Genomic DNA, 13,178 nt, shown 5'->3' with positions numbered 1-13,178 from the left:
AAAGAAGAGAAGAGAGGAAGAAGAGGATCGCGAGAAACGAAGGGCAGGTGAGGGAGTTCTGACCCGTCGCTTGTTGAAGCCGGCAACGCTCCGGCTACTGAAGCTTCACAGAAACCGGCTCCGCTCCGGTTCCTGAGGCCCCGGCCACGCTCCGGCTTCTGAAGCCTCACCGAAACCGGCCCCGCTCCGGTTCCCGAGAACCCGGCCACGCTCCGGCTCCTGAAGCCTCACCGTAACCGGCCACGCTCCGATTCCTGAGAGCCCAGCAACGCTCCGGCTCCTGAGAGCCCAGCAACGCTACGGTTCCTCAAGCCACGAAGAACCCGGCAACGCTCCGATTCCTGAGGCCACGACGAGCCCCGCCACGCTCCTGAAGCCCCGCCACGTCAGGCGTGAGTCGAGCTTTTGTGGGGACTTGACCAAGGGGACTCCGGTCTGCTTTGAACTTTTTCTTTTCTTTCTTTATTGTTGATAACTACCTCCTGATTTCCTTTCATTATATTATTACGTATGTACATGTCTTTGTCTCACCTGGTCTTGTCTCAATCATTTCGCGTGTCGGACCGGGCGAACGTGACAATTGTGGCGAGCTTGCCAGGATCCCATTTACCGTCAGTTTAATTGGATCACTTCGTCCGGGACACACACGAATTGCTAGAGTCAAAAAGACTAGCATGGAGAACGAGAAATTAATGGCGGTGGGAAAGGAGTTGGGTTATCAGGGAGATGAGTTGAAGAAATGGATGGAGGACGAAAAAGCTAGACTACGAGAAGAAAGAGCGTGGGCGCGACAGGAACGCGAGGAGGAATGTGTCCGGTTGGACAAAGAACGCGAAGTTCTGCAACTTCGGTTGGCAGTACAAAGCGCAGGGGCGCCACGTCAGGATGCAATCCAAGGCATAGGTGAAGGAGAGGCTACCAACTTGGCCGCGACAACCGGCGAGGCGCGACACTTTAGCCCTCATAAGTTGATTCCTCAGTTCGAAGAAGGAAGGGATGACTTAGATGCATATTTGCTACGCTTTGAACGTACTGCAACGGGAATGGGTTGGCCTCAGCAGAAATGGGCGACGACTCTGAGTTTGTGCCTCACTGGTGAAGCATTGACGGTAGTGGGTCGGTTGTCGCCAGAAGACGCACTGGATTATGCGAGAGTGAAGCTGGCACTGCTTCAAAGGTTTCGCTACACTAAAGAAGGGTATAGAGAACGGTTTAGGGATGCAAAGCCCGAGGAGGGAGAGACGAGGAGACAGTTTGCCGCCCGTCTCGCTGGGTATTTTGACAGGTGGGTTAAGATGGCCAATATTCAACACACGTTTGAAGCCCTCCGTGACAAGGTCTTGGTCGAGCAGTTTCTGCTCACTTGCTCCACCAAATTGACTATTTTTCTCCGAGAGAGAGAATGCCAAAGCTTGCAAGAAGTTGCGTCAAAGGCGGACCTTTTCCTAGAGGCTCAGGCCCAGCCTACTACGAGTAAGTCGAAAATCGACGAGACAAATAAGCAGTCTAGTGTGGCGTTAGCAGATAAGTCTAAAACAGGAGGGGGCAGGAAAGCTTTGCGTTGCTTTTTATGCAACAAAATTGGGCACAAAGCGGAAAACTGCCATGGACGTCCGCCGGCCTCCAAAGGAATTACTTGCTGGCAATGCGGGAAAACTGGACACCGTGCAGATAGCTGCAGGTCAAAGCCTAACGACAATCATCAGGCGTCATGTCTTTGGACGAAGTCAAGAAACGGAGAGGTGACCAAGCCCGAAGATGGCTTTGTTACCCTCAAGAATGGTGACAAGATTCCGGTTGTCAACTCGGCAGTAGGACATCCTCCCAAGTTTCTAGTGGAGAATCTGCCAGTTGTAGAGGGAGATATGAGTGGCCACAATATAACTGTCCTCAGGCACACGGGCTGAAACACCGTCGTTGTTCGCCAAAGCTTGGTTCCGAAGGAAGCGTACACGGGAATATTGAGCCCGGTGTTTCTACTGGACAAAACAGTAAGGCACCTTCCCGAGGCCGAGATTAGGGTTAGGACACCATACTACACGGGAAAGTTAACAGCGAAGTGTGTAAACGACCCTCTGTACGATCTGGTGTTGGGAAATGTGCTGCTTGTACGAGATACCAATGACCCCGATCCAAACTGGAGTTTGAATGTGAAAATGAGGGAAGCTCATATGTCGGCGACAGAGCCAGCCGATGAACAGAAGACCGGGACGGAAGGCGTCCTGGCGAAAGAGACACATGTGGAGTCTCTAGAACGCTCTGCTGACGAATCTTTACTCGAACGGGGCGATAAAGAGTTCATGGGCACCGCGGGGGCTGTGCAGACCAAGAAACCTACATGTCGACCTCCGCCATCGCCTCCCGAACTGCGAGTACCTGAGGTACCACTGCTTCAAACAACTAAAGAGGAGCTCATCCAGGAGCAAAAGAATGACGAAACCCTGGAGAAATGCTTCCACGAAGTTGGAAAAGTAACCAAGAAGCACAGGGGCAGAACTAAGTACGAGTTTTTCATTAGGAATGAGCTGTTGTACAGGAGCTGTACATACAGCTCCGGAAGAAAAACCGACCAGTTGGTTCCCCCGAAAAAGTTTCGGCGAACTGTCACCGGGATGGCACATGACGGAATAATGTCAGGCCACCAAGGTGTGAGCAACACAATAGCACTAGTGTCTGAAGAGTTCTTTTGGCCGGGTGTCCAAAGCGACATTAAGAGGTACGTGCGGTCGTGTGACATTTGCCAACGGACGGTCCCCAAAGGGAGAGTAGGCAAGGCCCCCTTAGGTACCATGCCGACGATTGTAACTCCCTTTCAGAGGGTGGCCATTGACATCATTGGTTCGATTGCTCCCAAATCAGACTCGGGGAACCGATACATCTTAACCATGGTGGATGTGGCTACTCGATACCCCGACGCGGTAGCCTTGAAAACCATCGGGACTCCGGTAGTAGCGGAAGCTTTAGTTGACATGTTTACGCGATACGGCGTACCGAGAGAGGTCCTTAGTGACCGTGGTAGCGCGTTTACTTCAGACCTGATGAAGGAGGTGGGTCGCCTGCTGTCAGTGAGACGCCTTTTGACTACTCCCTATCATCCCATGAGCAACGGGTTGGTAGAGAAATTCAATGGAACTTTAAAGTTGATGCTACGTAGAATGTGTCAGGAGAGGCCCAAGGATTGGGACCGGTACCTGCCAGCGCTGTTGTTCGCTTACCGGGAGGTACCCCAGTCCAGTTTGAGATTCTCTCCATTTGAGTTGTTATATGGGAGAACGGTACGGGGGCCATTAACTATACTGAGAGAAATGTGGTCCAACGAGGCGTTGAACGAGGAAACAGAAACGTCGTACAGCTACGTCATGGAGCTGAGAGACAAACTGGAGGAGACCTGCAAACTAGCACACCAATGCTTGGATGAAGTCAAGGTAAAATACAAGGCGTATTATGATCGGAAGAAAGTCAACCGAGAAATGAAGGTAGGGGATAAAGCACTAATCCTCCTTCCAAGCGACAATAACAAGTTGCTCATGCAATGGAAGGGTCCCTTCATCGTCACGGCACGAAGAAATGAAGTTGACTATGAGCTGGAGATTGCCGGAACGAGAAAAGCCTTCCATGTAAATATGCTCAAAAAATATGAAGAGAGGACCGAAATGGACCCGGCGGCACCGAGTTGCAGCGCGGCAACAGCAACGGACGATGACAACAAAAACGACGAGGAAGACGCCATAGACGATGTCCCGACTCTGTCCCTGACACGACAACAAAACGGGCAAGACGTACTGGTGAGTACGGCCCTGAGTACAGAGGAGAAGAAACAAGTTGCGACTCTGATTGGGGAATTCGGAGAAATCTTCTCTGATCTACCCGGAAAGACAAACTTGATTGAGTGCGATCTGAAGCTGACAACTCAGGCACCAGTGCATGTTAAACAGTACCCTCTGCCGATAAAGGTACACGAAACAGTGGAAAAGGAAATAACAGAGATGTTGCGGCTGGGAGTGATCGAGAGATCAACATCACCATTCAACGCGCCTATAGTATTAGTGAAGAAGTCGGATGGGTCCAGCAGATTCTGCATTGACTTTAGGCGGCTAAATGACGTGTTGGTAGCCGATGCCGAGCCCATTCCCAGGGTAGATGTCACGTTTGCTAAAGTGGGATGTAAACGTTTCTTCACAAAGTTAGACTTAGCCAAAGGATATTGGCAGATCCCCATGACAGAATCATCGAAGCATAAAACAGCGTTCTCAGCTTTGAGCGGTCTGTATCATTTCAGATTCATGCCATTCGGCTTAAAGACAGCTTCCGCGACTTTCACGAAGCTGATGCGGATCCTAGTAAGAGGCATACCGAATGCACACCACTATATCGATGATGTTCTGGTGGCAACGGACTCGTGGGAGGAGCACATAGATGCACTAAAGGCTATATTCGAAAGGCTGCGCGATGCGGGGATCACAGTCAAGCCAAAAAAGTGTGAAATTGGATTTCACGAAATCAGCTTTCTCGGCCACAGATTAGGATCAGGCCAAGTAGCCCCAAGACAGGAGATCCTGACGAAGATCCAAAAGGCGCAAAGGCCGACAACAAAACGACAGGTCAGGTCCTTCCTGGGTTTGACTGGATTCTATAGGGAATTCATTCCTAACTATGCAGAGGTGGCGGCTCCTCTGACAGTGTTGACCCAAAAGGGAACTCGCAACGAGGTGCAGTGGGACGACGAGAGGGAAAGGGCATTTAAGCGCCTGAAGGAGGAATTGTGTAAACCTCCCATCCTCATGGCTCTCGACCTAGACAAGGAATTTGTGCTACGTACAGACGCCTGAAGCGTCAGTTTGAGAGCAGTCCTTCTACAGGAAAAAGATAGCGTACTGCACCCTGTCGCGTACGGAAGCAGACGGTTAAGCAAGCCGGAAAAGAACTATGCCACGATTGAAAGGGAATGCCTGGCACTAGTTTGGGCCGTCGAAAAGTTTGCACTATATTTATATGGCAAGCATTTCCGAGTGCAAACTGACCACCAGCCGTTGGAATTCTTAAATAAGGCTAAACACACCAATAGTCGAGTCATGCGATGGAGCATGAAGATGCAAGACTATAGTTTTCACGTCGAATACATTAAGGGGAAGGATAATGTAGGTGCAGACTACTTAAGTCGGATGTAAATAAGGAATTTAGACTTAGAATGCCCTCGTGCCTATTTTTTTTTTTTTTGCTCGATAGCGCATGGGGTAATACGGGGATCGAGTTACTGGTTTCGAAGTGCAAACATGGTTCTTTTTTTTGAGGGAGGAAAAGGGACGCAATTTAATGTGAATTGAGTTTTATTTTGAAGTTCTTCACGCATGATTTTTTTTCGTACTTTGTGCGCGAGCGTGAAATGAAGGAACTATGTTACATCGGGGGCGGTCAAGAGTGTAGACTGGTGCTGCGCGTGCGAGTGCTACGAGAACTAATGCGGTCTTTGCCAAGGCTCGAGATCGCCCAGGCCAAGAGTGAGTGCTGCGCAAGTGCCGGCAGGAATTACCGTCAGTCCGAGACTTTACCAATGGACTTCAAGATTGACGGTGTAGAAGAAGTTCAACGATGAACTTCTCAAAGTTGGGGGGCATTGTCACGGGTGTGGAGCTGGGAAGAAAAGAAGAAAAAGAAGAGAAGAGAGGAAGAAGAGGATCGCGAGAAACGAAGGGCAGGTGAGGGAGTTCTGACCCGTCGCTTGTTGAAGCCGGCAACGCTCCGGCTACTGAAGCTTCACAGAAACCGGCTCCGCTCCGGTTCCTGAGACCCCGGCCACGCTCCGGCTTCTGAAGCCTCACCGAAACCGGCCCCGCTCCGGTTCCCGAGAACCCGGCCACGCTCCGGCTCCTGAAGCCTCACCGTAACCGCCCACGCTCCGATTCCTGAGAGCCCAGCAACGCTTCGGCTCCTGAGAGCCCAGCAACGCTACGGTTCCTCAAGCCACGAAGAACCCGGCAACGCTCCGATTCCTGAGGCCACGACGAGCCCCGCCACGCTCCTGATGCCCCGCCACGTCAGGCGTGAGTCGAGCTTTTGTGGGGACTTGACCACGGGGACTCCGGTCTGCTTAGAACTTTTCCTTTTCTTTCTTTATTGTTGATAACTACCTCCTGATTTCCTTTCATTATATTATTACGTATGTACATGTATTTGTCTCACCTGGTCTTGTCTCAATCATTTCGCGTGTCGGACCGGGCGAACGTGACACTCGTCTACCATGACGACGTCGTAGTGTTTTCAAGTGACTTTGACGAGCACTTGAGACAACTCCGAGCTGTTCTTCAGGCCATTCAGACCGCCGGACTCACGCTCAAGCCGTCAAAGTGCCGGTTCGCCTATGACGAACTGAAGTTCCTAGACTATGTGGTTAGTAACGAAGGCGTCCACCCAGACCCCGAGAAGACTCGGGCCGTCGCGGCATTTCCAGCGCCGACAAATAAGAAGGCCGTGCGAAGATTCCTTGGACTTTGTGCCTATTATTGACGCTTCGTTCGGGATTTCGCAAGGATTTCCGCACCACTTACAAATCTCACGAAGGACGCCGAGAAGTTCGAATGGGCCGAAGAGCAGCAGCAGGCATTTGACGAGCTGAAACGACGACTCCAGACTCCTCCTGTGCTTGGACATTTCGACCAGGATGCGGAAACAGAAATTCACACGGACGCAAGTAACGCGGGACTGGGTGCAGTACTGGTCCAAGTGCAAGAAGGTATCGAGCGAGTCATCGCCTACGCAAGTCGGACACTCTCCGAGACGGAGAAAAATTACTCCACGACTGAGAAAGAATGCCTTGCGGTCGCCTGGGCAATCACGAAGTTTCGTCCGTACTTGTACGGGAGCCCGTTCCGTGTAGTCACGGACCACCACTCGCTCGGCTGGATTGCAAACCTGAAGGACCCGCCAGGACGCCTCGCTCGATGGAGTCTCCGACTTCAAGAGTTCAACATGAGAGTGGTTTACAAGTCATGCCGCAAGCACAGCGACGCCGACTGCCTGTTCAGAGACCCCGTCGAAACCCCTTCCGGCTGCAGCGACGACAATGACGACGAGTGCTTCCTAGGAGCAGTGACCACCGACGATATGGCACGACGTCAACGGGACGATCCTGAGCTGCGAGCATTAATCGAGCACCTGGAAGGGGGCGGGAGTACCGTGCCAGGTGTCTTCTCACGAGTACTGCCGACCTTCACCATTCGACAAGGTGTACTCTACAAAGAGAACTTCGGCGACAACAACACACCGTGGTTGCTGGTAATCCCAAGTGACCTTCGAGAGGAGATCTTCCAAGCCTGCCACGACGAACCGACGTCCGGACACTTTGGTTACAGCCGGACACTGGCCCGTATTCGTGAAAAGTATTACTGGCCCAAGCTCCCCAAGACCGTCTAACTATACACACGATCATGCCACGAGTGCCGGCGACGCAAGAAACCTCCGACGAGGCCGGCCGGACTCCTGCAGCCCATTTCTCCTCCAACTGCACCCTTCCAGCAGATCGGAATGGATCTACTTGGTCCTTTTCCGCCCTCGACGTCGGGGAACCGCTTGATCATCGTCGCCACAGATTATCTCTCGCGGTACGCCGAAACAAAAGCTCTTCCTTCGGGGACTGCTGTGGAAGTTGCCAAGTTTTTCATTGAGTCCATCGTCCTCCGGTACGGCGCTCCAGAAGTTCTGATTACAGATCGCGGATCATCGCTCATGGCACAGCTGACCCAAGAAATCCTCCGACTCAGTCACACCCAGCCATCGTCGTACAACTGCGTACCACCCGCAGACCAACGGGCTGACGGAGCGACTCAAGACAATCGCCGATATGATCTCTATGTATGTACGTCGACGCAGAGCACAAGCACATATATACACCGTGACATCAAAAAGACAAGTGGCAATAATGCCGCTTCATCTATCTAAGGTTAATCTATGAATTGTTTACTCTTTCGAATGATTTCAAATATGCCACCTCAGAGCTATACAGGTTTACTGAGGGAGCGCTGACACACATGCCCTGATCGTACTTCAAAATAAAAAACGCCTCCGATATCTCTCTCGTTTTTTTGTCTCTATTCCGAGTTAAGATAACGGTGTTGTCAAGCCGTGGGACACACCCACATCTGTTACAGTGTACAGCCAGATTGCCCGAGGGTGATGATCTAACTGACAGGGCATGTTCCCTGAGTCTGTCGTTTATGCACCGACCCGATTGCCCGATGTACACCTTTCCGCAAGAGACAAAAAAACGAGAGAGATATCGGAGGCGTTTTTTATTTTGAAGTACGATCAGGGCATGTGTGTCAGCGCTCCCTCAGTAAACCTGTATAGCTCTGAGGTGGCATATTTGAAATCATTCGAAAGAGTAAACAATTCATAGATTAACCTTAGATAGATGAAGCGGCATTATTGCCACTTGTCTTTTTGATGTCACGGTGTATATATGTGTACGTGTTTTCAGTAATAAACTTCAGTTGCAAGTTAGCGCTCTGTGGTGTTCGTCATTCTTCAACTTGTCCGTCGTTTTTTAGCGCTTTTACCTCCTATTCATGAATAACCAACTAGCCCAAGTACACACCCTTCTAGAGCACAAGACGTAGGACGAGGTGCTGCCCTACGTCACATTCGCCTACAATACGGCGGTTCAAGAGACCACTGAATTCACACCCTTCCAGCTGGTGCATGGTCGGAAAGTAACGACCATGCTGGACGCGATGCTGCCCCATGAGCCAGCTGACAATGAGAGCGACGACGCCCAGGTGGTGGTTCAACGGGCCGAAGAAGTCCGCCAGCTTGCCCGACTCCTAATTCAAGACCAGCAACGCGTCGGCGCGGGCCGCTAAAACCTTCGTCGCAGGGACGTCCACTTCCAGCCTGGAGACAGGGTGTGGGTGTGGACGTCCATTCGCCGCCGCGGCCTCAGTGAGAAACTGCTGAAACGGTACTTTGGACCATACAAGGTACTTCGTCGCCTCGGCGAGCTGAACTACGAGGTGATGCCCGACGGAACACGAACATCGACACGCCGCCCACCACGACCTGAGGTCGTCCACGTCGTGCACCTGAAGCCGTGCTACGCTCGATAGGACTGTGGACCTTATGTGCTCCAAAGGTCTCTTTAGTTTATCGTTCGTTTTTTATTTTGTTTTGTTTTGCATTGCGTCGTGGTGAGGCACGTTTTAAAGGGGGAGTAATGCCGCGCGCCAAGTAGGCAGCGCGGCCGTGGCCTAACAGTTCTCGCGCTTGCCTCCCACGCGAAGGGCCAGGGTTCGATTCCTGGGAGCGGCGCGTCTTTTTGTTTATTCCTGCAGACTAGTATACTGGTAAATTCGAGAACCGTCTTGGTTGATTCGAGATTAGAACGTTCTACGCGCCGAACCTTCTACGCCGAATGCTCCAGAAGCCCACGCGTGTACAAAAGCAGCTCCGCGTGGCAAGCCGGAGTTCGTTTCGCCCCAGCGTGCGACTCTACTGCTACGCCGACTTCGACGCCCGCGACGCTCTGCTATTATCTTTTGTACCCTTTTATTTTTGGCACAAGTTCGCCACATTAAACGTTTATTTATTCCTGTTTATTTCTTGTTTATTGTTCACCACCCGTGTAAATATTCTGGGCAAATGTTTCTGTACGTGAAAGCTTGACGAGTTAAATATGGATCCGAAAATTATGATACCCGGTAGATACTTCCTGGTCGCTCAAGTCTTTATGAAGTTGCTCCGATTAAAACAAGCCTTTTTGGAAACGTGCAAGCAACACAGAATAACGTTTAAAACAGCCGAGAGAGTGTTTAGGCCAGGCCGCATGTAGTTAAGACTTTACATATGCGACTGAACACGTACCCAACGCTGCATAGTTTGCAGAAAGGGTATGTTGCAGAACACTTACCTGCTTTGAGCACCGCTTCAATTTGGATTCCTTTCCTTCTACATCGGGAGTTCCAAGCATGTTCTTTTTTTTTCATTATTAGAGTCCCGTGGGAAAATTTTATGAGGATTTTAAACTTTCATGTTGAGGCTTGTGGATGCAATGCAAGACTCGGGCATTTGCTTGTATACCTTTTGGTGCTTGTTGATTCCAGATATGCATTTCTTTCTTGTCTTCGATATATCGTAGTTCAAGCTCCTCCCGAGTTTTTAAAATGAAGGAGACGTTGAAGCTCGCATGACGCTAAATGTGGCCAGAAGCGAGGGACGCCGACGAGAAAAACAAAAAGAACAAGCGCCTTTAGCCATTGCCCAAATGAACCAACGTTGCTACACGGAAACGAACATTTGTCTAGGAAACGCCTACATTGTTAGTCTTTAAACCCGCGCATCAGCACCTTTCGCGATTTTCATTCCGTAAAGACATACTATGTAAACAAATTTAACGAGGAATGTTCTTTATCTTTTTTATTGTGGAACAGTTTTTAAAGGAAAAAGCGCAGCCTAATCTCGCTCCCATGCGGGGAGCACCGCGAGCGCTCGCGACTTGAGCGGGACCGTACGAAGGAAGTTCGCGGGCGCGTCTATGAAACGTAACGGCCGCCTTGGGAGCTTTCAAGCCGAACAGGGTGTTAAGGCAAACTAGAGGAAGTCGAAGTTCGGCTTTAGATCAAGTCACATCTCTGAATTCAGGGGTAAGCAACGAAGGAAATAAGCAACGAAGCAAATAAGCAACTAAGGAACTGAGCGAGGAAGCAAAGAAGTAACTAAGATACTAAGATCTTAAGATCTTAAGGTACTAAGATACTATGATACTAAGATACTAAGATACTAGGATGCTAGAATACAAGGATACTAGGATACTAGGATACTAGGAATATAATGAATATCCCTCGCCATTAGATCAGAACGATTTTCACGTTTTGTTCTGACCACACTTGCAGGACGTCTGAGCTCATAGCGTAGGCAGGTGTTTCTTTGCACGAGAACAGCTGCAGAAAAAAGGAAACGCAGCGCGCAAAAAACAGGGACAAAGTAGAAGTGAACGCAGAACAAGCGCTGCCTGTTCGCTGTTTACCCTTCCGCAAGTGTGAGTTACAATTTTTAATTTAAAAAAGGACGTCCATAACGAAATTAGGCCGGATTTGAAGTCTGTCACGTGCCCCCGCCCGCGCTCCGTCTTCGTCTTCCGTGGTTCCCGGCAAGCGCCTCTGCACGCCGCTACAGTATGAACCAAACACCCCGCACCTGTGTTGTTAGTTTCTTTTACTCGTCCGTTGTTTTTAGCGCTTTTACCCGTACAAACATGAATCATCAACTAGCCCAAGTGCATACCCTCCTACCCCACATCGCCACCCTAAAACTGGTGCAGGGGGACCTCGTTCCCCAGAAAACTCGCTCATTAAAAAAAAAAAATAAAGTAAACAGCCACGGATATTAATATCAGGAGAATGAAAAATGCCACACTGTATCGAAGTGCCACAGCACACGATTTATTGTGTTCGTGCAGGGGTGTGGAAGGCGACCTTATCACCATCTGTTGGTTCAGAATCGCACTAACCAAGGGTGGGCTTAGGGGCTGGGAGTTCGTGCACTTCTCCCAAAAATAGCATACGGCCGGTAGCTTTCTCGCGGATGTAGAAGAGGAAAGGTCTATTCACGACGAAGGGTTGTAGAGCACTTTTAAAGATTATTACTGTTGCGGCGGCGGCAACCGTGCCTTCTTCGTTGACCTGAATGGCAGCCTTGTGCAGGACATCGGTTACCACCAGCCCTCTATTGCCAGTGATTCCCGACAGATCGGCGTCAGAGAAGATTGATCGCACGCCCAACTTCTTCAGAGCAGGGACGAGGCCGTACTTCGTTTTCAAGTCGAACTTGGGAAGTTGAATCTTGACAGTCTTTTCTTTCAAACTTCCCTGGATTTTTTCTATGGTCTCGACAGTCATGGCGTCGCGAAGTTTGGAAAGTCCATTTCTTTGTCTTGGAAGTATGATTACCATGCAGTGTTCGTCCCCTTTGTAAGACAATTCTATGGCTTCAAAGTCAGGTTCAGAGGCGAACGGTACCTTGGAGACTCGCGTCATTGTTTTTACCAGAACCACCTTAGATCCTTTGTTGTGAAAAGGAAGCGGGGAGGTATTGTTGGGATCGAAAGATGTGTTCCATAGCCCCTTGAAGTAAATGGCATTGAGAATCGCCATTATGGTGTTTGGGGGAATTTTGAAGCCCGAGATCTTGCCTCTGGTCTTGTTCTTTACCCACTCGTTAACCTCTGATTCCATGTCAGAATTTTCTGCCCCAACGCCTATCGACCGGAACAATGCGGCAAAGATGTCAACGAGCTCCTTCCGGTAACTTTCGAGAACTTTCAGTGTTTTCATTACAAAGACTGCATTGGCTATCATCAAACTTACATTGTCATCAGTCTGTTGTTTTGCCAGGATCCTTTTGTAAGACTCCAGTATAGATTCTCTGCTGGGCAGTCCCGCTGCGGTGTGGCCGAGAACAGTGGAAAGTTCCGCTTCGGACTTGCCCCTGGCGCCGGCGTAGACCATGGCGAGTGCGACGGAGATGCTGGTTGGCGAGAAGAAAAGGTTCGATTCCGGTGCTTCGCTGGACAGTTCCTTGAGAAGCTTGAGGGAAAAATGGTTCTGGGCGCGGGCGAGCTTCATGTCGCTTTCTCGAGCATAGCATTCGCTATCCCACGCTAGCAGAACAAACAAGACGAGGAAAACCTTTTCGGCAAGCATCATCGAAACTGGACTTTCGTCTGTTTTTGCCACGTTCCTTATTGTGTGCATTTATTCATTCATGAACAATGGGCTTCTTCGATCGTCGAAACCTTCGGAATATTTAGCCAATAAAACAATACATATCTATGCATATTTTATTGCTCCTTGTAAGCTGTTCGTCAGTTAAGGATACGGGGAATTCGTAATAATAACTATGCGCAATATTCAAGCCCCAAGAATACAGATTTTATTTTCATACGATTGTGATCCGTGTTCGAATGCTGTCATTAATTTTTCCTGAGCTTTTGTTAGGTCCTCCACTTGCTTGCCTCGCTTGTTTTTTGTAACGTAGTTAAAGGGCTGGGAGGATCCCTTTTTAAAATATACTCTGGTGTTTATTACATTTACAAGCTGAGCGGTGAGAATTTTTGTGATTCGTAATTAAATTCCAAGAACAATATCACAACGAATGAATTGCTGTTTTAATTTTTTTTTTAAATCTAAGGA

At 49.7% G+C, this 13,178-nt stretch overlaps 1 protein-coding gene across 1 annotated transcript; it reads right to left on the bottom strand.

The window, feature by feature from the left end:
- Positions 1 to 11,492: 11,492 nt before the first annotated feature.
- LOC121834762 (intracellular coagulation inhibitor 3-like) lies at positions 11,493 to 12,689 on the bottom strand. The gene has a single exon (XM_042288524.1). It carries the CDS (start codon positions 12,687 to 12,689, stop codon positions 11,493 to 11,495), a length of 1,197 nt encoding a protein of 398 aa, XP_042144458.1.
- Between the last annotated feature and the right edge of the window lie 489 nt (positions 12,690 to 13,178).

The sequence above is a fragment of the Ixodes scapularis genome, unplaced genomic scaffold, assembly GCF_016920785.2.
Source record: "Ixodes scapularis isolate PalLabHiFi unplaced genomic scaffold, ASM1692078v2 PGA_scaffold10__122_contigs__length_95168666, whole genome shotgun sequence".
In the NCBI taxonomy this organism is placed as follows: Eukaryota; Metazoa; Arthropoda; class Arachnida; order Ixodida; family Ixodidae; genus Ixodes; species Ixodes scapularis.
Note: the sequence above shows the minus strand (reverse complement) of the source record. Positions and strands in the feature narration are given on the sequence as shown.